At 38.3% G+C, this 25,863-nt stretch overlaps 1 protein-coding gene across 1 annotated transcript in view; it reads right to left on the reverse strand.

Moving 5' to 3' along the window:
* Positions 1-25,863, reverse strand: part of CFAP47 (cilia and flagella associated protein 47) — a 7,413,452-nt gene that overhangs the window by 6,286,822 nt on the left and 1,100,767 nt on the right. The window contains exon 10 of the mRNA XM_044071840.1: positions 5,882-6,034. Coding sequence (XP_043927775.1) covers positions 5,882-6,034 — 153 coding nt within the window. The remainder of the gene's footprint in view (positions 1-5,881; positions 6,035-25,863) is intronic.

Raw genomic sequence — 25,863 nt, forward strand, 5'->3', positions numbered from 1 at the left:
TGGACCCCACCTAGTTCAGGTTTGTAAAAGGCAGATCATGTCTCCTAAACCTGATAGGACTTCGAAGAAGTCACCAAAGCTGTATAGGAGGGTAAGGTGGTTCACACAGCTTATCTAGATCTTGCCAAGGCTTTTGACACCATCCCCTACTCTGTAATTATAAATAAACTCACTAAACTAGGAATAAATCTCTATGTCACAAGATGGGTTGCCAACTGGATCTCTGACAGAACCCTCACTGTGAAAGTAGCAGACTCCAAATCCGACTTCAGACCAGTGACAAGTGGAGTACCACAGGGTTCAGTCCTAGGTCCTCTCTTGTTTGGCATCTACTTTTCTGAAGTACAGGCTAACACAGAAGGTCTTTGGGTAACGAAGTTCACAGATGACTGCAAACTAGGAGCCATAATTGAAACTCCTAACGATGTGGACATCCTACAAAAGGGCCTCACTGAGACAGATGCCTAGTGTCAAAGCCATGGCCTAAAGCTCAATGCCAAAAAGTGCACTGTCAACCTCTTTGGTAAAAACTCTGTACCCATGAGCTACCACATAGGTGGTAGTCTACTTAACAACAAAAGTGTGATGAGACCATGGCACATAGGTGGACAGTAGTCTCTCCTTTGATAATAGCATCACCACAGTAGTCAGGTAATCCTTCTATGTGGCACACCTCATCACAAAAGGTTTCTCATCCAGGAAAAAAAGAGGTCATTGTTCCCCTCTACTCGACATTCATTAGACCCATTATAGAGTACAACTCCCCTTTATTAATGTACCTCACAAGACATCTGCAGCAGCTGGAAAGGCCACAGAAATACCTCACAAAGAGGATTATTGGCCTCAAACAGATGCCCTACACTGACAGTCTCAAAAAACTCCAGCTTTACTCCGTAGCATATCGCCTACTCCAAGGTGATCTCGGCCTAACATACAAAGCTATGTCAAACCCAGAGCTGCTGGACATGCTCCACTTAAAGAAATCCCAATCCCTCCGAGCTACACGCTCTAGGGACTTAAACCTTGTCACCACAATAAACAGAACATGCTGGAGGCATAGATTCCTGTCCCAGAGACTTCCCATACTCTGGAACAGATTACCTATCTATATCAAACAAAACTCCTCATTAGCACTCTTCAAGAAAAATCTTGATGACTGGATGGGAAATAGGAAATTCACCCTAGGATCACCTCTGTGGCTCTGCTCGACAGGGGCACAGGAAAATAATTTTCTTGGCTGTCGAAAGCCAAGGTACCTTGTTGGCTAGACTTACTTAGGCCCTTGGGCCAACAGTCTAGTACCTACCTATGAACCTATGAATGGGTGCTGGTTCTTTTCTTGGCACTAACTAGAAAACGTTTTCCATTTAATAATGTAATATTTTCTATTAGCAGGTTTTCTTGTCCCCATTAATATCTGTTGCACATCCTCAGGAAAAAAGGTACTTAAAATGTATTAAAATCCTATCATCCAGGCAGTCTGTTGTAGTTTGGTGCTACTGACAGACTAAAGAATTTATGTTATACCCCTCTTATAGCTTATAAGAGGGGCAGAAGTTTAAAAGATATGTTGGTTCATAACAGTTTTTCTGTACCCCAAATTGGAGGTAAGACAAATATTAGACCTTTTGGCACTTGGGCTTGTGGAGGTTGTTCTATATGCTCGTATATAGTTAAATCTTTTGATGTTATTAATGGTGTCAAATATAAACCTATAACTACATCTTGTAATACTAGAGGGGTGATTTATGCTCTCAAGTGTCCCTGCAACCTATTTTATATTGGTGAGACTTTTAAAATAAGATTGAAGGAACATGTTAGAGATATAAGGAACAATAAGTTAAAGAGTCCAGTGGCTTTTCATTTTAATTAAGTTCATGCGGGGGTTTATACTGAATTAAAAGGTTGCATTTTGGAACATGTTATAGCAGAAAATGAGATTAATTTAAAAAATATATTATCATAATACAAAGAAACTATTTTTATTCTTAAGTATGGTACATGACACCTGCTGGTTTAAATATGGAATGCAACTGGAAATTTCTTATATAATTGTTTTAAAAAGTTTTTTTTTTTAATTGGATAATTAGAGTGGATTACTAATTATTTAAAGAGTATATGCAAGGTTTTATTGTTGGGTGTGTTTTATTGCCTGGAATGCTGGAAAGCTGAGGTGCTACAGTTATAAGTGTGTTTTACCTGAATTTCTGAGCTTGTGCTTATTAAATTATTTTTTCACTGACCATTAGTTGTGGATTATTAGTCAGTTGTAGTTGTTTGGGGTGGGATGTACCAAACACCCCTTGTCTTGTGTGAATAAATCCAGTCTGCATGGAAGCTTGTGGTAACTGCCCATAGCCATTTCGTAAAGAAAAAACACTGCTGCATGGGCAAGAAGGGAGTCACCACAATGACCTCTGTGGGGTTCTTCTGAATCTTCAGAATGACCCTGAATATTACTGGATATGATAGAAAAGATAAAACATCTGTCTTCCATGCCTACTTGCATGCAAGTCTGGAGCAGAATTTTGCTAGCAGGTTGCTGTGATGGAGGCTAAAAGTTCTATTTGAGGTGTCCCCACATTTGGATCAAATCTTGGAAGACCCCCTGAATTCAGTTTCTATTCATAAGGATCTCTTCTGAACATGCTCAGTTTGTCTGCCAAACACTTATGTTCTGACAGTACGCAAGATGCCTGTAGAAAGAGATTGTACTGAAAAACTATATCCCAGGCTATCATAGCTAGTCTGCATAGAGGGTAAGATCTGGTTCTCTGTTACTTGTTTATGTACCACATCTCTGTGTTGTTGTGTGTAAACACTTATACAGGTCCTGGGGACCACAGATGATTGTGAGAGTTGACAGTATTGATAAGAGCTAGCATCTCTTTTATGTTTATGTACTCTTATTCTTATAGACACTGTTCCTAAAACAAAGTCTGAGGCAACGTGGATTCTGATAAATTTGGTGCCTCCATCACAAAATCTCCTGTTTCATTAACCCCAAAACTGGTATCGGAAATGTCATGGGATTCTGATGGTGAGACCATAAACATTTCAGATACAATTGGATTTTGTTCATGTGGAATACTGCAGGAAGAATCATTGGTATCATAGACTACAAGACCAGAATCCATGGGGAATTCCCTTGCTGAGGCTGTAGTCTGAGTGGAAAAACTCAGGAACAGATCTAAATACATACCTATTTTTTCTGTGTAAGAAAAGCTTTTTAAAATTTGGTGTACAAGATATACCCCAAGAAAATAATCCTGTGAGGAGTCACATAAAACTTCTGTATGTTCTCTAGGAATACCAGCCTGCATGTGGGAGATCTCTTATCCAAGAGACAGAGAGAGAGAGTGATTCCTGAAATTTTGAAAAAAAGAGTCTCTACAAATATAAGCAAGTCATCTAAATAATGAAAAATGTGAATGCCTTGCAGTCTGTAGTAGGCTATCACAGGAGCAATTGTGAATAACCTTGGAGCACTAGACAGACCAAAGGCAATACAAAGAACAGACAATGTGACCCTGACACATAAAACCCTTCCTGAAAGCTTGATCTACTTGAATGCATCTTCTAAATCTAAGGTTGCTACAAAACCCAAATGGGAAACAAGTGGTAACAAGTTGTGCAGAGAAAACATTTAAAAACTGAGCATTATCACAAACAGGTTAAAAAAAATAAAGATCCAGAAATGGTATCAAAGTATCTTCTTTATCTGATATCAGAAGCAGGAGAAAAAAGAGAAAAAAAAATGATCTGGTGGGCAAGGATGAATCCCTGAAAATGTGGGAGAGAGAGACACTACCATTTGTAACCTTGATGGACTACTTTTAGAACCAACCTGTCTGAAATGATCTATTGCCAAACAGATAAATGCAGCTTCACACTTTTTGGAAGGATTAGTGGACCGGCCAGGGTGGGAGTGTGGAGGAAAGTCCTTTACACAGTCATTCAGACTTTTTAGACTGTCCTTTGTTCTGGGAGGTTCCTGTTTTCATTTTGGAACCTCCTTACTATTACTTTTTAAACATTTGCTTACCAGCAGCTTGCTGGGTCTGTTTATTTTACTTTTTAAAAAAGGTTGTAGAGTGAGCACTGAATCTCTGAAAATTTGGAGAAGCAGTGCTGAAAAATCTGGGAGACCCTTTGAATTATCTTCTCTCATCACACAGAGATCATAGGTATCCTAGGACAGGATCTGGATCTGGTGGCTGCAGTGACCACATTTCCTGAAGCTTTTATCCATATGTGTAATAATTTATTTATTTATATATTTTATTTATTTATTTAACATTTGTTAACCGGGAAAGTCCGACTTGGAACAAAGTCAATTTTCAGTGGAGGCCCGGGGAGAAATGCTACTAATATTAATAATACTGTCACAATAATACAAAAATTGGTAACAATAGAAAAATGTAAAGGAGTGCTACTATAGTAATTTGAAAATGCAACAAGAACCTTGTTGTCTTTATTGAACAATATAATAAGACAAAAAGGAATGTTAGGCCTCCTGCCCAAAATGGTTTAAAGGAGCTGAGGAAAAGATGAAAGCTAACACTAACAGAAAAAGGAGAATGTATACCAATAATTGTGCAAAAGTATAAATCTATGCCAAAGGGAAGTTTCCCTCAAAAAGAGTGAAGATCGATAGCCGTAATACTGTAAAACTAAGGAGCACTTAGCTGGTTGGGCCTGAGGATATTAACAGGGGGGGGGGGGGCTGATCCATTACCCTGCCTAGGGCCTTATTAAACCATGATCCAGCCCTGCTAATACTGCTTGTTACTCACTGTTAAGTTACTTAAAGAAGCCAGACACAATAAACCTATTTATGAATACATTTTGTCAATCTTGTCTTCTAGGGAAGCCAAAGCCATAGCCCACGACATTCCTCCCTCAGGTTCATGTTCTTTACTATGCAACATGCAGTTGCTGGAGTCATCAAATTTCTTTTCAGCCATTTCAGTGATTCTCTTCTTGCATTACTTTTCCTTACATTAGCATACATTTCAAGTAGTAATAAACAGAAAATGCATGTGGATAGATTTTTTTTCCTGTTTTTTAATAGTTCACCAGTCAGAATGGATACATTTAATTACTGTCTAATTGAGCACCATCTTGAATCCCCTGTTGTTAGTGTCAACCTATATTCATGTGCTATGTGGTACTGCAGATGGCTGTTGAGATTCCATTTCTTTCAAGCTTTTCCCTTCTATTACTTTTGCTCAGATGAATTATTGACTTTTGATCTCAAGTATGCCAAGGTTTTCATATGTGGGCATTGTGTTGAAGCAGAAGCCTTCCGCAACACAGACCTTTTGAAATTCACCTCAAGGAAATGCTCCATAAAAAATACTTCAATAAAGAAATTATGAATAACTATATCATACCGTTTACAATAATTACACAATATTGTAATATACTGAAAACACACAACAATTCTTACCTCTGAGAAAGCAGTCAGAATTAACAGTTCTAAGAAATCTCAAGCTCCAAAGAATAGCTAATTACACTTAACAGCATATAAAGGCTTATATTAAATGAGCTTTTCAATAAAGTAACTTGTGTCACTAACTTCTTGCAATATGTAAGATACTGCTCAGGAATAAGTTCATTCTTGTGCTATATACATTTCATATCTAAATTCAGCAACTAACTATACATTCATTTTAAATGCACTTGCATTACCAAGTCACAATGTTGTGCAGATGTGTATAATCACCATGGATTCTGTTTTCGTTTTCATTAAATAACCTCTTACTTACATGTCAATGCTAAGCAGTGTGATCTAGTGTTAGTACGTCTGAGGAGTTGCACTTCAGCAAGCTGTAGACTGACTTTTGAAATGACTATATAAGATGCATCAGTGTCTTACCTAGCCTTCTGCTTCTCCATGCGGTGCTCCCTTAAACTGTTTATGAAATTACGGTAGTACTGCTTGTGAGTTATTCTCTGAGACTGCTGCTCATCAGTGTAAGCATACTCTGGGTCCACATAAGAATACCTTTCAGTCTTTGTAAAAATAGTCCTAAAATGAAAGTAAGAGTGCAAAGTATTAGCTCAGAGAACTAAAGTTAAATCATCCGTATGAATTTCCAGAATGGCTTGCTGACGGTAATGTGTGCATGGAGTAGGCTGGTTAGCTCAGGAAGTGCAGTTATTATTACTTAGTAAGAGATAAATTTTCTTTTTCTTTGTCATGACGTCTTACTGTTTTGATTTTAAAACCAATGTACTGTAAGGCTTATCATCCTATTTTGCTTATCAAAGTTGAAACACTACTACAATTATGTAGCCTCTTGAAAGACAGTTGTTTATATACATAATAAACAAAAGTGTACATATTTAATAGCAAAAAAATAAATGTTTGGCCAACTTGTCTGCCATCTAATACTTTTTTTTTTTAATTTTTGGGTCCTTACATTCATCTCTGATGCTTATTCGTTCCTCTTTACACAGCAAAAGCTAGAACAGAGATAACACAGAGTGTTAAGAGGGAAGGATTTTTGGTTTATGCAAGGGAGTGAGAACTAGGTGGACACAATGAGCCTAGTTGTAGGAAGTGAACATGCAGTGGTGATCATATTCCTACATGCTCCCATGCATGAGGTAACTAAGCATTTTTGCACTTCTGTTATCTGTACTGCACATGTTCACAGAAACCTTGCTTTCTCAACCTCTATTACATGGTGTTTTGGTAGTGGCAAAATGCTACACTCTGAAAGAGATCTGGATCAACAAATTAATCATTCTCACCCCCTCCCCCAAACCTTGGTCCTCTCCTACAGTGACCATGCTTGCTACATGAACCTAGGCCTCCTGCAACACACCTTTCTCATAATTTTTATTACTCTAAAAATAAAAAAAAAGCATTCTCACTTTTACAAACAATGATCTATATACTGGTGATACAGCTAAGTGGTTGTAACTGTTTATTCTAAAGCCAACAAAAGTAAAAACAGTACCTGAATCTCCATTTTAGCTCAATGAGCTTAACCCCGACCTTAGTCTTGGCTCTTCCTTGCCCCTCTCATATGCCAAGAACTCACAGATGCCAAATCTCACTGACTACCAAGTACTAACTTTTATATATTTCTATACATTTTCATATTTGAAGTATTGGTATTTTTGATAGTTGTGAGTTTAATTAAATAACATAACATTTAATATGATTTTATTTAGATTTTTGAGATATTGGTCAAATGATGACCTTATAAAACTGTAAGGAAGTGATATAAGTTTATTCTGAAGAAGTTCTGGTTTAATTATAGGGAACAAAAGTGCTAACTTTAAATAAAACATACTGTGGCTTCAGGAATGGAACAGCATTTTTTTTATTTTTAGAGTTATAAGCCTGACTTGTTACAAACCTTTTTTGGTTTACATATTTCTTATTAAATAAACTGCAAATTCAAACAAAGTCATAACCTAATTTCACACCCCAATCACCACTCTTCATTACTTCTAGTCAAATAACTTGTACAAGAACTTGGCTCCATATAGCAATCAAACTTTTTGTTACAAAAAATACTTCACCAAAGTAATTCAGAACCATCCACCCTCTTACATTCAGACTGCATTCTTGTTCTTGTGAGCACTTTCTGCTTCAGAGTATAGTTGCCCTCCGGGTTTCTGACAGTTTCTTTAAGATATTTAATTTCTTTTTTTCATGTTCCACACTCTTTTCCTGAAGGGTTCCCTTAACTTCCCTGCAGATGTCTCTTCAAACTGCACCATTTTCAGAGCTGTCCTTCGTTACCACGCAGATTGCATATGGTCATCAAAAAGAAGCATACACGATGTGAAGCAGAAATGCTGAAGAAATGCCATATATGATGAAAATGATTGTGCATTCAGGCACCTTGCGCAACAGGGCAATGCAGTACAACAGCTGGTCTCTGAAATGTACATTTTGTACAAGAAATATAGATCACTGACACTATTTTTCTGTAGTCTCCTACATGTGGAAGGAAATAATAGCAAACACTACTGAAGAGGTGGAGATTTATGGTAAAGGTGACAACATCAGAAGGTAGCTGGACTGCCCTTGGTAAATGTATGTACAAAGCAGCATTTAGACTATTCATGCTATATAAATAAGTACAACAGTTCAATTGATCACACATCACTGTGGCTTATTACCTAATGGCAAATAGGCCACTAACAGCAAGCAAGTGGGTAGCCTATGCCATGTGTACAACCAACAGTAGGTAACTAGGCTGCCTCTTTTATACATACAACCTATGGTGATGCCGGTGGTTTGCCACTGCACTTTGTTAGTCCGTGATATGTAAAAAACCACTCCTGTGTTTGCATTTACTAAGATTTTGCATGTTGGTGTTTTAGTTTGTTTGTATTCTTGTATTACTGTACTTGTTGTAATTATTCATTTATTAGTACACTTTATATGTTGAAACTGGGTCATGGCTTTAAAGGGTCAAATTACCTGCTCACCAACCCAGTTAACAAATAGTAAAACAAAAAATACATTTAAATAAAATACTGTTAGCCTACTTAGCTGGTACTTGTTACCATACTTGCTGTATTCTCAGGGTACAGTACAACTTCTTTTGCAGGTATCAGGAATTCTTCTATAATGATTTCTTAGTACTGGCAAAGTCCTCAATGTACACAGTACAATATTATATACTTGGAAACGTGTCTTTACTGATTTTATTTAATTGAAATTCTCATCTAATGCATGCAACATATTTACTTAGAAGTTCCATAGTAACTTCTGCCATATAATCGGACATGTTATGTCAAGCTGATGGATTGCCTGGATTAAAGCACATTTGCATGGGTATACTTTACCAGTTCTTGTAAAAAAATTGATGCTGCAGGACCATCAAACTTGCTTAGTTCACTTCTACAGGATATTTCCAGACTCTGGTAATCATGTGGGATCCCAGTGTAGGAAACATCAGAATCCAGGGATCTTTACCATTGTTACAGTGGACTGGTAAACTTGTGTGCCTTAATTGTAAAGGGTAATACTGCCAAAATTTGCCAAACTTACATGACCAAAGCAAACACAGCATTTGCATTGGATGGGCCTTGGCAAGTACAAAACTCATACAGTCAAACTGTCAAATTTACATAATTCACTTGTATGTGACAGCAATTACAAATGAGCAAAGTTTAAGTACTTCTAGTGTATTGTTCACCTGCATAGGTGGGTCTTGGTATTTTCTGTAATACACACACTCAATGAATGTCAATTATGTGCAGTCTATTTGTACAGAACAAAATTCAAGTATACTAAGTATGTGTGATTCTTGTGTAAAATGCACCTGCATCAATGAGTGTCAACAAATGGTGCAATACTAATGCTGTAGGAATACCAAGGTTGCACACTTCCCTTCTAGAAGGTACTGCCGCCAACCTATACCAAACATGCAAGATCCTAGTACAAAATGTCTGCAATGGCAGTTGTTAACAAACACTACAGTACTGACAAATATGCAAAATATATGTGCACCAGTCAACACAATCAAACTATGCATGAGCAAAGTGCTTCACAAAAAAATAACTGGCTTGCACAGCTGGAACAGAAGTTATGTACTTACCATAACACTGGACTCCTTCCATCCTAGTCCATCCAATTTGACTAGTGAGATATGAGCAGTTTGTTGAAACTGATCCAGCCAACAGCCTGTGCTCCTTGCCTGCAGCTCCTTCAGAAAGATCTGCCATAATTTCTCTGTGTTCTGATTGCCCTCAGATCAAGTTTAATGGCTAATACTAAAAGGACAAAAGGAAGATATTCCTTTGACATGTGTAGAAAGGAGTAAAAGAACTTCAGGATAGTCTGCCAGATCCTAAAGGTGACAATTTAGAAGGGGGGAAGTGATGTTATATTGAGTGGACTAAAATAAAAAGGATCCAGCTTTATGGTAAGTATATTTATTTATTTATTTAGCTAGTTATTTGTCTTTGTTTACTGGGAAAGTCTGACTGGTTAATATCCATTTTCAGTGGAGGCCCTGGAAGAAAAGCTCCATTTGCTTACATTACATTATACTAAGTTCCAGTTAAACACACAGTAGTTACATTTCTATTTACATTTATAACATAACTTCTGTAACCTATTTCATCCAGTCCCAGAGCCATATCAAGGTCAAATTAGGCCCTAGGCAGGGTAATGGATCAGGCTCCTCTAAATCAGTGATCCCCCCTCACAGGCATCACCTATGTTACATTTTTAAAAACTGGTACTTGTGAGCAATCAATCTACCTAATGTTGGAAGAGAATCCATGGCCCTCTGCACAAAAACAAGTATGCTAGTGGTTGAACCAGACACTGAACAACACAACTATAAAACTATATGACTGACATTAACAGACTGTAACCCCCAGTAATTTGCAAAAACAAACAAAAAAATAAATAAATGTAAAGGAGACCTGGCAGTTGGTGTGGAGGTTTACATCACTTGCTTACCAGTCATTAAGATCAGGGATTGATTCTTTGCAAAGTCACTTAACTAGACAGTACTCCTAACTGGGGCATTTTACACAGATGTGCGCACACACACACACACACACACACACACACACACACACACACACACACACACACACACACACACACACACACACACACACACACACACACACACACACACACACTACTCAATTCCGATTTGCCTTGGCTGCTCTTCCTGTGCTGAGATGTATGGGGCTTGGCTGCTACTGCTGCTTTGTATTGTGCTCTGTTTCTCTGTACCATAACCACACTGCACAGATATAGTACTTAAACCTCCCACATTTTTTTCCAATGGGGCTTGTGATACAGATGTTCTCCTAATGCTGAGATTTATGGGTTCTTCCTGTGCTATGAAAATCTCCTGCAAGGTCCTAATGTTGGTACTGATTTTCTTTTTTACTTGCAGAGCATTTTGTTAGAGGAATATTGGCCCCCCAGCCAACCTGGTCCCTAGTCAACTGCCTAGGCCATCAACTGCTGGGTCCGACTCTTGTCCAGTCCATCAGATATACCTAGTGGGACAAAATCCCAAGCTACTTGAATTCCCAGGTGGCATCATGACAGGGTACCTGTAAGAACTGTAGCTCTAAAAGAAGCTCTGTATCTGGAAATAATGTCCACCTTATAATATTTGGCAAAGGTATGCAGAGTAGATTATGTTGCTACAGCACAGATTTCATCAACAGTAGATTTTCTGAAAAAGACTGTAGAGATTGAGACCAATCTTGTGGAATGAGCTTATAGCTTAAATGGTAATGATTTGTTTCTCAAAAGTATGTGAAGGAAATGCAATCTAAAAGCCATCCGGATAGCATTAATTTGGAAACCTTCTAACCTTGCTTGTTGGGGGCAAATGATATGAACAAATGATTATCTTTCCTCATTTCTTTAGTTCTGTTGAGGTAACATCTAAGTTGTCTATGCATGTGTAGGGTGTGCGGAAGATACTCTCCCTTGTTAAAAGGGTTAGGGAAGAAGACAGCTAAATGGATGGGTTGGTTTAGATGCATCTCCAAGACAATTTTGGGAATGAAGGAGGGGTTGGTTCTTAAAGAACTTGAGAAAACCAAGTATGGAGGAGTAGAAGAGTTTTTCCAAAAAGAAAAAAAATGGGTCTACAGGACAGCTGGCTCAAAAGGGGCTTTCATTAAACATACTGGAGGATGCAGGAAGAAGGCTCCTTTCAAGAAAGCACTGTAGAGTTTGTGTGATTTATTTACTTATTTATCCTCTTGTTGAATGGGTTAGTAACACTATACTAGTGGTCTCCTTTCAGGAGGAGACCAGAGGTAGTATTTCTACTACTAGGGTACTGGGGAACTTCCCCTGATCTTTTTGATCAGTTCCTTGTGATCTTTTATATCCACCTGAGTTATCACACACCCAAGCAGATGGGACTTTGGTTCAATGCGTCATCTAAAAGATGACACATTCAGGAGTGCAGCATCCCTCTAATGATGGTCTGCAGTGGCAGCAATCCAGTCATGTAGACAGGGAATAGAACTCACAGCCTTCTGGTCTTCCAGCACCTAAAGTGAGTGAGCTACCTTTTACACTACTAACTTGCAAAGCTAGAGATACTGACCTGGTATGATACAAGAGAATAGCTGTGAAACTCATTATGAAAACTGTGCTTTAATCATTGAGAAACTAGAGCCAGCATCAAATAAATGTGTAAGGAACTGCAAAAAACACAAAATAGAAATCAAAAAGGGAGATACCTTGTTGATTAACCCATAAGCAGAAATGTTTCCATTTACTCTTGTAATCTTTATGAGTGAATTCTTTTTGAGAACCTGGCAAAATATGAATCACACTTTAGGACAAGGAAGGATCCTTGGCCATCAATGGAAATGGAAAAGCCATGCAGTCATCCTGCGGTTCTGCAGGTCTGGGTGAGGCTGCATCAATGGCTGAGAGAGAAGATCTAACTGGAGAACCAGAAGACACTGGCAATTCTTTAAGTGAGGCCTGTACAGTGGAAAACATTTTTTGCCTTGGCCAGAATGGGGCAATAGTGATTACTGCGGCTTTGCAAGCCACTGCTTTCTGTAAGAACTTGGTGATCAGAAGAACTGGAGGAAAAGCATATAGAAGTCTGGTGGGGTGCACTGATGGACCATAGCATTCTTTGGTAACTTGCCCCTCTGGAGGGATCAGGGTGAAATAGTTGCTGAACTTGGTGTTGGCTGAGAAGGTAAAAAGGACACAGCAAGGCTGGCCCTGGTACCTGAAAATGTGCTGAAGTACTGTAGAATTGATGCAGCAATCATAAGGTATTAAGACAGACCTGTTAAGCCTGTCTGCTAACCAACTGGCTTTCCCTGGGATGTCTGTTATAATCAGAAAGTGGTGCAAAGCAGTCAGCCATTGGCCAACCCCTTATGGTCTCTCTACATATGGGGTAGGATTTGGTTTTTCCTTGTTTGTTTATATACCATACAACAGACCTATTATATGTTATGGAGGTCACTCCCGAAGGAAAGAGGGTTTTGAAATTCCTGAAACAGAAGAAGATCTGCCCATATCTCCAAATGTTGCTGTGAAGATTGGCCTCTTTATCTGTCCATACCCCTTGGACCATTTTCCCTTCGTAATGCTCCCCCACTACAAAGAGGGGGTGTCTCTCGTGACTTTTACTAAGTGAGATGGAAGCACAAAGGGTATTCCCATCATTACTGTTGGATAGGTTAACCATCATTTATAAGATGTCTACATAATTGGGTTATACATATTTGAAGTGAGAGGTGATATGAAATTTCAGACCACTGAATACTGAGCATCCACTATAATATTCTCATGTTAAAATGTGTGTGAATAAACATCAATATGGATGAACCATCAAACCAAGAACTCTGAGGACCAGAGAGGCTGGTGGAGTATGTTGATCTAACAGTAGTCAAGTCGCAGTTCCGATGGACTGAATCCTGTTGGAAGGAATTCTGACAGATACACTTGTGTCCAGATGGAACCCTATGAAGAGGATGGACTGAGTCATTTGTAGTTCTGACTTTTCATAACTGATAGAGATACCTAATGGTAGACAGTAAGGATAATTTTCAAATGAAGGGGGTGCTAAAGAGCAGTGAAATTGAAAATAAAGGAGTACTTAGCTTCCAGAATGAAGATCTGTCTGACAGGGGCAAAAAATATGATCAGTGATTTTTGCGTCAAGGGCAGTCAGAATACATGAAAATTATGGGATTTTTTTTTTTTTCTGAAAGAGTTCAACACTATGAACACTGGAAGACGACTGGGCAGATCCAACAAAGAGCCCATATTCCACTAGTCAGATTAGACAGACTGGATGAAATAGGATCTTAAAGTCTGCACAAGACAAACTTTTTCTCTATTAGCTCACTGTAAGCATTCATAAAAGACTTAATCATAAGTATACATCTTTCGGGGACTAAATGAATATCTGCCATTATTATAACTGTTAGCAGCAACCTAGATTGTTGCAATAGTAAACTGGATATTGCACAAATTAAATAAAAGTACACCACTGTTTTGGCAACACTGCACGGTATGTGAGAATCAAACAATTTTGCAATACTGCTTTGTGCATATGTACTATACAATTACAGCAGTATTTCATTGTTTGCAGTGCAGTAGTTGACAAGACCTGCCCATGAAGACTCACGGTATAGTGTGCAGTGTACACACTTGGCACATCATTGACTCTACTGCAGTAAGCATTTTGGATCCCTCAATAGGACTGTCTTGAGTATGTGCTCTGTTCATGACAATCAAACAAGCTTGCTAGACTCATTTTTTAAATAAGAAACATCTTTATTGAATTAACACATATGACACAGGCAATCAACAAAAACAAACCATTCAATTCCTGACTTCCCTTGAACCTCATTCCAACTAAAAACAATATTTCTGCATGTACTGTTACCACAATTCCCATTTTATTCTATATAATTTGCTCCTACCCTTTTCTAAAGATCCCAGTTCCAGTTCTTTTATCTCTGTCACTATATTCACTACTTCTAGTACTGTTAGTTTAGATTTTGATTTCCATTTTCTAGTAATTGCTTTTTGGCAGCCACCAGAATTAAACTCAAAGCCTTACTATGTCTAGGAAATTCAAATTCTGTATCACAGTTCAAAAAAAAGTCCTTATCTACATCAATTTGCTCTGACACAACAGTCTACAGGGAATGCATTTTTGGTCCAGCACTGTTAGTATCACAGTATATGTCAAGGTCCAATGATGCAGGTACACTGAACATTGTGTACAGGATCAGCCTGTCATATCACTGAAGGTACAGAAATAGTCATCTTGCGCCATCTAGGTGGCCATACTGTACACATGCATATCTTGTAAGCCTGATAATATCTGGCATTGTCACATGACATATGAGATTCTTTGTAGTCTAACACTGCCTTGCTCAATCAATGGCTAAATGCCATAGTATGGGAAAGATTGGCACAAAAATCACTGATCATGTTACAGCAGTTACCCTGGGTCACCTAGGCAGGCATGTTGTACCACATATTTTGTGTAAATCTGATATCATTACACTGTGCCTTTAAGTAAGCTTCTTGAGCACAAAGTTCAGATCCTAAGGAAAAACATGTTTTCTAGGTGGACCAGTTATGTAACACCCCTTTCAAAAAACTGTTTAACTTGAACATTAGAAAGAGGGATCCAAGAGAAGAGAAGCAGAAACAGCTGACAAATGTACCTTGATAAAAGGAATATGAAAAGCCATTGGGCAATAACTCACACAAATAAACAGATGCAGCCAGGCCTGAATAGAATGCTGGCTAGTTGACTGGCACCAACTACAAAATATTTTCCACTTACTCATATATGATTTTCTACCAGCAGGTTTTCTCACATCTTTTAGTGTATCTACTGCACATCCTCAGAAAAATATGCCTATATGATATTACAATTCTGTCTCCCAGGCAGTTAGTTGAAGAGTTTCCAGAGTGGAGTGTTTCAAGCCCACCTCGGCTTAGTGTGAATAAATCCAGTAAGTGGGGTAATTGCCCCTAGCCAAAATAAAAAGAAGGGAGAACCACTGTTGGCTTGCCTGAAATGAAGTCATCACTCCAACTTCTAGAGAGTCCTTCTGGATTTCTAGAAGAACCCTGGATCTCAGTGGAAAGGGTAGAAAAGAATCCATGAACATTCCCTTTCATGGGAATTAGACAGCATCAGTCTTTCAGACCTGTTTCCAATGAGCTCTGGACCAGAATGTCCTTAGCTGTCTGCTCTGATGGGAGGCAAACAGATCTATTTGAGGTTTTTCCCACAGGTGGATCAATTCTTGGAAGACCCCAGGATGAAGTTTCCATTCATGGGAGTCTGCTCTGATCTTGCTGAACTTGTTTGCAACCAGGTTTTGCTCTGATAGAATATATGATGCTTGAAGTGTCAAACTAAGCAGAGCTGCTACATCCAGTGCTATCATACACATAAGGGTAAGATCTGGAACCCCCTATTTGCGCATACCTGTAGTGAATGTGGGGACCACAGATGATTAAAGGTCTACATAGCATTGATAAATGCCAACATCTCTCTGATACTTATATTATTCTGTTGTCTGTCTACAGGATGCCTCAGAGTTTGCTCTTATACCCCTGTTGAAACCACTCCAGAAACTAGGTCTGAAGCATCTGTAGTAACTCACTGGAGTGGGGTTGGAAGTGAGAATAGAAGTAAGCTATCTAGTTCATTCACTCATACTTCTCAACCTCTTAGAGCAAGAAATCTGGATAGCTAAAAATAATGGGGGACAAAGGCCCCAAAATAGGGACATTTTTTAAACGTTGCTCTTAAAAACTTAGAAAGTTGACAGAATAACAGGTTTCACATTATCATGAATTTTCTGAAGGATATGAAGTCTTAAACTCAAATGTCTGCCATTTTCTGACATCAGTTCTCAATGATTTGCTACTGATTTTCAGGAAAATCACAATTTTATGGTGGGAGGTTGGCATAATGGTTAAGATATTTCCCTTACAGACACAAGGTGCAGAATTTGATTCTCACATGGGGTCATTGGCTAGGCTTAAAAAGGTTCATAAGGGCAGTTAGCCTAGTACTAACCTATGAACAACATTGCCAATATACATCCCAGGGTCTTATACTGTAAACTGGGATTACATGTTTTGTAGGATCTACACTAGTCACTGGCAGCATGCCAATAAATATTACCCAATACCACTTATTGTAGTTATGCAATGCTATAATTAGCATTTCTAGTGCAAGCATTAAAATGCATTTGTGATGCATGGAGGTCTTTGCGTACTTAGCATCTCATTACAATAGCAATAAACATACTTTATACTATTCTGTTGATATGTGGCACAGCCTGAACAGTTAAATGCACTGTTGTAGTTGAAACCCAGCTGCTTGCTGTTAGTGGTACATTTATCATGACAAGAAGCAGTATATTAAACATGGATAGTCAGCTGTAAGTGGTACCCACACACACAGCTACCTTCTATTAGTGGCAATCCTACCATGAGAAGGCCAAGCACATTAAAACTGATGCCTATCCATTATGCTATAGGTGGTATCTAGAACTTAGCCTGTTTATCTACAGTGTGTGTGGTACAGTTACGCTATATAGGTAAGATGCCCTATGTTTGGTGGTCAACTTCACTTCTGTAAAAGGTATTTGAAGGCTGTAGTTCAGTGGGCTGCTACTAATAGAACACCTACCATCAAAGGACAAGTTATGCTAACAAGGCTGACTAGCAACACTGCTACATGTGGTAGGCAACAAGTGGGCAGCAATAACAGTATATTTACAATGAAAAAATAAGATGCATTAACAAATATGGCAAACCATTCAGCTGCCAAATGGTATGTAAAAAGGCTAACTCAGTAAATTAGAAAGCAAGTATGCTCCAAGTTTGAAAGATGTGTGTGTGTGTGTGTGTGTGTGTGTGTGTGTGTGTGTGTGTGTGTGTGTGTCTGTGTGTATACACATGTGTATTGTATGTGGCTTCTCACTGATACCATGCCATTTAATACGCAGCAATACCACCAATTTATTTGTAAACAATGTCTGTTTCATGGTCTTTTAAGTAACCTTATAGTTTACTAAAAGCCACTTCAAGGACTGGATTTTCAAATGGAACACCTTGTTTGAATGCCTCTCTTCTATCAAAATTACTAGGGTTTCTTTTTCATGGAGAAAAGGTGCCCAACACTCCTGCTAAGAGAACTGTGACCCTGCTTTTCTGCCTTTACTCAGTTCCAGGGTAAGTACACAACAGCAATAAGGAGAAATCCCTCTTTGCATTGCCTCATTCATGAAAGACATATTTACAGCAAAATGATCTGAAATTCAAATACATAGCAGCAGCATTTAAAGTAATTTTGGTGAATTTTTTTATACAATATGGAACATCATGTTGACATACAACACTGACTCTTTCACATCTCTCAAGTAAGAATTGATATCTTCCTGTCCAGTCCCTAAGCACCATGCCTGAACATTCCACCTTTAATCCCACTTTCAAGCATATTATCTGTCCTTTCATTTTCTCATAATGTCTCCTATTTCTTTCTCAAATTCTGGACTATCCTTCTCCTCCTATACCCCTTACAATATATTCTAGTTACTCACTTTATGACGCCGTCATGTATAACCCTTTCCCCTCCCTCCCTCCCCTTCTATTTAATATAGTTCACCATTTATATATCCCTTATTCACTCTATTATCTTCAACTCTACAAGCCTTCTCCTTTTCCCTTAACTTAAATACCCAGTATAATTATCGCTTTCTCCATGCGGACTACCAAGCATCACAAACCTCACTCAAACAAGATGATATAATCTGTCCTCATCTTCTCAATATCTTCAACACTGATCATCCTATTTTTATTTTATTTATTTTACATTTGTTGACCAGGTGTATCTGACTGATCTGAGTAGCCCTTTTTCAGCGGAGGCCCGGGAAGAAAAGCTCCACTTAAAAGCAGTTACAATGTAAACAGAAATAGTATTATAACAATAAGAAAATATATAAGAGTTTCATTACAATATCTGTAAAAGTCTTATTCGTGATTAGAAAAGAAAAAAAAATTAAATACATTACAATACTTATGAGAAGAAAAGCAGATTGTCAGGTGATAAAATATTGAGTAGCTCCTGAAGGCATTAGCAGGTTGTGATTATGGTGGGTGAGAACAGTGACAGGCCCAGAGACTTCTATGGTGTTCTTTGGTGGCTGATTTAAATTGTTTAGGATTAGTGAGGGTCCTGATTTCCAGATGTAGTTTTTTTCCAAGCAATTGCTGGGTGATAGGTGTAAACATTGCACTCTACCTTGGTCTTAGGTTTAAATACTTTTAGCAGGTCTTGTATAGAACTTCAGAGTGGTCTAGAAGGAGAATAATAGGAGATGAGGGAGGATAATGCTAGACAGTAGGAAGGTAGGTATAGGATAGAGTGAATGATCTGCAGCTGAGAGAAGAGAAGGTGATGGGGTAGTTTGAGCCAGTTTCATTGTTTTATTGAGAGACGATGGGATTTATAGGTTTGTTGAGCTGCAAATCTGGCTACCTTGCTGTAAGTAGCTTCTAGTTTGGCCTGGAGAGTGGAGTTCAGATTTGTGAAAACTTGTGACCTATATAAGAGACTGGGTAGAAGGTAGGCATGAGAGATGGAAACTTTGGCATCAGTTGTGTGGAACTTTTTGTTTCTATAGAGGAGCCCTAATTTCTGGTGAGTCTTCCTAATAGAATTGTTAACATTTAGGTCAAATGTCAGCTGGTCATCGAAGATGACACCAAGGAGTTTTGTGTTGGATTCTACCTCAATGATGGTATTTTTAAGAGATTGTATGGAGAAGTTGGATTTGATATAGTTAGCATTTTTGGGGAGAAAGAGTAACAGTTTTTTTTTTAGGGTTGAGAATGAGGTGGTTGTTGGAAAGCTAGGTTTCCACTGAGTTGAAAGATGTTTGAGTGGTTGAAAGGAGTTCTGATGTGGAGTTAGCAATAGTGATGACTGTAGAGTCATCAGCATATTGTATTAGAGAAGACAGAGGACAGGAGGAATTAAGTTGATTAGTAAAGATGTTAAACAGTAATGGCCCAAGTATGGAGCATTGGGGAACACTAATTTTTACTTGAGAAGGGTGGATAGTGCAGAGTGCCATCTCACTGACTGCTGCCTATCAGTGAGGTAGCTCAAGAACCAGCAACTCTATAAGAGAAGTTAAGGTTAGGTAATTTTTCAAGAGAAGAGGATGAGACACAGCATCAAAAGCCTTTGAAAGGTCTAGGAAAAGGCAACAGATATGTTTGTGATCATCTGTGGCCAGCGAGATTTTGTGGAGGAAGGATATTAGGGCTATAGTAGTACTACGTTTAGGACAGAATCCATGTTGGGTGGGTGTGAACATCTTCACTCTAATTTGCTGTATTCCTTCTCAGTTACAGGTGCCACCTATATAGCAAGCACATTTGATTGGTTCCTTATGTGGGGCAGATGAAGTAGATGATCTTTTGTCCATATTTATGAAGTAACATTGAATCCTTATAAAAAAACTTTTACTTTGAATAGATGCAGATAAGGAAACAACCAGGACCAGGCCTGTGTGTTATATAAATCCTTTTCTCTATGGATGTTATATATGTCTTGTCATATTTCTAAATGGTAGGTGCATGTTCATCAGGAAACTGACTATTTGCTTTTAAAAATACCCTCATGTGTATAATAAAGTAAAGCTTCTGTCCACTTTGCTTCAGGGAGCCTCATCAACTTTCTGTGTCCCATTTTAGGTGAAGCAGGGTTCATTGCATCAGAGAGTCCCTGTATCTGTTTGCAGGCGAAGACAAGTTCCGTTGCAGGCCAAGTGAAAAATTCAACTATGTAATTCAAAGTGTTCATAAAATAAGGTCTTCTGGAGGAGGCCCCATAGACTGCGAGTGTGGTCTCCTCCTATCACAATTTCAAGAGGAAAGCAAAAAAAAATTGCCTCATACACACATCTTCCCCATCAGCAGAAATTCCTGAGAAAAGGTTTTTTTTTCTTTTTTTCCTTCATAATATTTTAAAGACATCTTCAAACATTTTGCATCTTACTGTAAGGTAATATTGCATACAAGAAAACTATCAATTGCCCATGCTGTCTTAATGTGGCATCTTGCACAATACTGAAATTTTCTCTGGTAAACAATTTAAAGTCAAAGGAGTATATAACCAAAATACGGAGTGTGAATTAGATAACAAGATGGTGGGTCTAGTCTGATAAACAAGTGTAGCACCAGGTTCATTAAGTGTTAAAACCTCTAGACCAAGTGCAGTCTCAGAGGGTGCCAGAAATTATCATACATCTCCCTGATATTAAACTGCTTATGTCTAAAATGCATGGCAGTATTAGTTCAAGGGTATAACGGCTTATATCCAAAGTAAACTTGGATACTATTTTAAGAATTGTGTTTTTCCCCAGGGTTAGCAATCCTCTGCACCCCCACAAAATCCTTACTTATGTAACTACAAGATCATACTGACCCAGAATAAAGTGCAGTTGTATAAGTAAACTTACCATAACAAATAATCTTCAAATGATCACTGCTGTAGTAGTTTTAGCTATATGGGTTATATCATGAAAAGGATATACTAGCTGAACAGTTTCCAAAGCTTCAGGGCACCATCCATGGGTCGAAACCACAACCCAGCTAGAGATGAGCTGACTAAAAAGAAAGGTTTGAGTGCCAAGCCCTTCTGAACATTCAAGCCAACTGAAAGACAGAGGCTGAGCTCTGAGATGACATTGCTAGGAAAAGAAAAACTGTATTGCTAGGAAAGCAAAAACTACATGCCCATACCCTGACATAAAAAAGAAAAACACAAAACACAAGGGGGCTGGAGGGGAGGGAAAGGGAAAAAAATGGTCCTACCAGAGTCTATCCTAGACTTGAACAAAGACTCTACTAGTTTATAGTGATTTGTATAAATATGTACAGAGGACTACATTTCTATTTCTAGAATACTTCTAGAATCCACCCTTTCCAAAAAGCTGTAAATGAAGTCAAAGCTCTGGTACAGTCAGCCTTTACCCTTTCGGAAATAGCTTGCTTTGACACAGGTTGACCCTCCTTCTTACCTTCACAAAAACTGAAAAAAAAATATCAGAAGTACTGAAAGATTTTGTTCTGTAAAGATACCATCCAAAATGTCTGTGGATCGCCAGTGTATGAAGTATCCTTTCTCCTTCATTTTTGAGTTCTGGAAAGAAAACAGGGAGATGGGTAGACTGACAAAGTAAATTGGGATAACACTTTATGCATAAAATGATTAGTTCTCAAAGAAACCCTGTCTCTGTGGAAGATGAAAAAGGATGACTCAATATGAGGGCTTGCAACTTGCATACTTTTCTTGCAGAGGTAAGAGCAAACAGGAAAACTGTTTTCCATGTTAAGACCTCAAGTCAGCCTGACAAGCTGATTCAAATGGAGCAAGTGTTAGCTTCTCTAACACAAGGAGGAGCCACCAGTTTACTGGAAGTCTTATTATGCAGCACCCTTTTCAAAAATATTTTCATATGAGATTGCATTGAAAGAATGGCATCCATAGGCAAACATGCTGAAATGGCCAACAAAAGAACATTGATAGAGGAGTAAGACAAGCTATAGGATAGTAAGTCACACAAATACTGTAAAAGCAGTGAAACACTAACCCTGAATTGGTGCTGTTTTTTTTGGTATGAACTAGAAACAAACAAACAAAAAAAAAAAAAAAACGGTTGGGATTTATGAAACACCCCTGATCTAGTGTGAATAAATCCAGTCTGTGAGGAAGCTTGTGGCAATTTTTTCTGGCCAATTACAATAGAAGAGAGAATCACTGTTGCCTGACCCAGAAGGGAGTCACCACAACAATCTTTCAGGAATCCTTCCGAATTTTCAAAAGTACCCTGGAAATCGGAAGAAAGGTTGAAAGAGCATACAGGAACATTCCTGTCCAAGGAAAAGAAAAGGCATCTCTTTGCCTGGCCTTTGTGCACTGAGGTATTAAAACTATCATTTTTTTTCCGGTTGTTAGTTTAGAGAGGAGGCAAAAAGGTTTGTCTGTGAAATGCCCCACAGATGGATCAAATCTTGGAAGACCCCCCCCCCCAAATTTGCTTTCCATTCATGAGGTTCTGCCTTGGTTCTGTTCAGCTTGTCTGCCACACAATCTTGCTCTGACGGAATGTAAGATGTCTGTAGAGTGAGATTCTGCAAAGCTTTATCTCTTGTTAATATGGCTAGCCTGCACAAGGAGTAAGACCTGCCACCTCCTTTTTGTTTATGTATCACACCACTGTTGTGTTGTCTACAATAACCTACAGTGATCCTGGAGTCCACAGCTGATTCAAGGATTTTAATGCCCTTATCAAGGCCTTCATTTTTTTTTTTTTGGGGGGGGGGGGCAATTCTTTTCTGAAGTGAGAATCGCAAATCCACTGACCTTTGATTCATTTGATAACCATTCACCATGCAAAGTCAAAGGGGTCTGATGTGATAGAGTGACTTGGAATGGGAGGCGAAAGAGGACACATGGATTTAATTGAATCCGATTTGCCCAATACAGCAGTGCCTTTTTGATGACATTCAGAACTGCAACAGAAAATGACAAAATATGCTATGTATAAAAAGATTGAGGCTTGTCTGCCTGCTGTGAATTTACTTGGAGGTAAACAACAAATACATGTCAAGTGTTTGTCACTGGATTCACCAAGACAGAAAATACAGGCTATATGGGAGCCCATGTATGAGAGTTGTCTATTTTATGCATATTTCCCCTTTTCTGACAGACATATGAAAAAATACAATACTCCTTATTGAAAAAAAATGGAAGGTCCACAAAAGGATACATATCTGCCTACAAATCCAAAAATACAAGCTGACAGCCATCACTGAAAATGCAGTACATGAGAGATGCTTTACAGAACTCTTCAACAGGAAAAAGTTCTGAAATTTGGTGTCAGTACATTCTGGTTATACCAACACAATATGATGCTTCATGGATATACAGTGTGAGACAAGTGTCCAAAAGTTATAGTATACTAGAAGGTATCCAATATCCTTGGCAGGACACATCCCATATAGCCTTATGCTACTGCAGCACAGATATAATACTGAATATATTCCTTAATCCAGGTATTCTACAATCTCATTGATTTCAGAACACTTCAGTCAATAAAAATGTTAGTTGAAAAAAATATACACTGCATTTCTGATTCCACTAAAATGTTTTTTCAATTGAAAGGAGGGTATCTGACTAATGTTGGCTCATTTAATGCTTAACTTTTTCTTTGCACTTTCCAACTAGCAACAGTAAACTGAACCCCTTTTCACTTCCACATTGCAATGGACCTGGACATTGGCTGCTATGAGTAAAGATTTGGTGCTCAGGTAAGAGATTAGAGATTCTAATTGTAGAGCCACAAAGACCACTTACCATGCCTGTGAGGAAGGGAAATTGGTATTTGTATCTGTAAACAATGCATGTTTTCTTTATAAAAAAAATATAAATGATTTTAATCTTAATCTTTGGCTCTAATCAGGGTTAAATGTATAGCACATTCTCCTGTGATGCTGGAAAGATCATGTGGTATTCCCACAGCTTTTGCCTAGAGTCATTTTATACAAGTGACAGCAGTGCAGTGCAGCAAAAATTGGTGCTGGACTGCTGAAATGCCATTCATGAAATGAAATGTTAAACCAGTTTTCTGTCTGGCTGAGTTGATGTTAGCTCAGATACATGATAAAGATCCCATGGAATATAATATAAAAGTGGGGAATATCCTTAGTAACCCAGCCAAAATTCCTCATATCGGTATGAATACCACCTTGTGTCTCTCTTGAAAAATGCCATATGCCTAGTGGTGTCTTGTCTACCTGGTCAAAATAAATAAATAAACAAACAATCTGCTAGCTAATTGTCAACATGGTTTTAGACCCTACCATAGCACCACCTCTGCCCTCCTCTCCTTCACAGAGTGCATCAATAAAAATAGGAACAATAATACCCTTAGCTCTGCTATATTCATTGACCTATCCAAAGCCTTTGATATTGTCAATCATGAAACACTGTTACACTTACTTAAATCATTTGCACTAGACACAAGCTCAATTAAGTGGTTCCACTCTTACCTGCACAACAAAAAACAGGCAGTGCGGTGGCAAAATAACTTATCCAACCACCTCCCCATTACTCTAGGAGTCCCCCAAGGCTCAATTCTTGGCCCTCTCCTCTTTTCAATTTTCATTAATGATCTTCATACTCATATTTCTCCTGCCACCTGTATACAATATGCAGACGATTCTACTTTAATCTGTTCTGCCTCATCCCCCTCTGTACTGCACTCTCTCACCCAAAATTTTATTTTTCATTTGTTGACCGGGCTAGTCTAACTGGATACATGTCCATTTTCAGTAGAGGCCCAGGGAGTTAAGCTCCTAGCTAGGACAATGAAATTAACACCATAACATCTAAGGATACATGAGACAAATAAATCCTATTAACAGTACCTATTACAGGTTATCGCAGTAAAATTTACAGTGCAGAATACAGGCATAACAAAGGATGCAAATACAATCTAAAATTTACAGTGCAGAATACAGACATAACAAAGGATGCTAATACAATCAAGGTATTCTAAAGATAGTTAGTAAAATAGTATAATAAAGAAGGAGTTGCTTTTAATGAGTAGATGGGGTAGGAAGAGCAAAGTATTTAGAGACACATAGACTAGTCAGGTTTAGAGCATGGGCATAACCAGTGAGTTTTGAGGAACACTTCAATTTGTTTTTGAAACAGGTTAGTGAAGGAAGTGTGGAGAGTTCATTTGGAAGGAGATTCCAGGCTTTTCCGACTATATTAGAAAAAAGGGAGTCACTAACCTTGTTGTTTGTTTTAGTGGTATGTACTAGAAGTTTCTGAGAAGACCTTAAGGATTCCAGGTTTTTATAGGGAGTGATTAGTGTGGAAAGAATAGGTGTTTTGGAAGGTTTGTAAAGAGTGTTGTGGGCTATAGTTAGTTAATGGAATTTAATGAGATTTTGTAGTTCAAGCCATCTTAGCTGCTTTAAATTAAGGCAGTGATGGGTTCTAAATGGGTTGCCTGTTGCAAATCTGGCAATGTTATTGTAGGACATTTCCAATTTGCTAAGATTATTTTTAGATAGGTTAGTAAAAATAGGTGAGGCATAAAGAAGAGAAGAGATTAGATGAGTGTGTGCTATTGTGGTTCGAGCTGAAGGTAGAAGAAAGGATTTTATCCTACAGAGAGAGCCTAGCTTTTTGTTGACAGTTTTTATAGTATTGTTAATATGGATATCAAAGTTCATATTATTGTCTATAGTGACACCTAATAGTTTGGTGGTTGGTTCAGGGGATA

This window comes from Protopterus annectens, chromosome 5.part0 (genome assembly GCF_019279795.1).
Source record: "Protopterus annectens isolate FY-2018-M chromosome 5.part0, PAN1.0, whole genome shotgun sequence".
Taxonomy (NCBI): Eukaryota; Metazoa; Chordata; order Ceratodontiformes; family Protopteridae; genus Protopterus; species Protopterus annectens.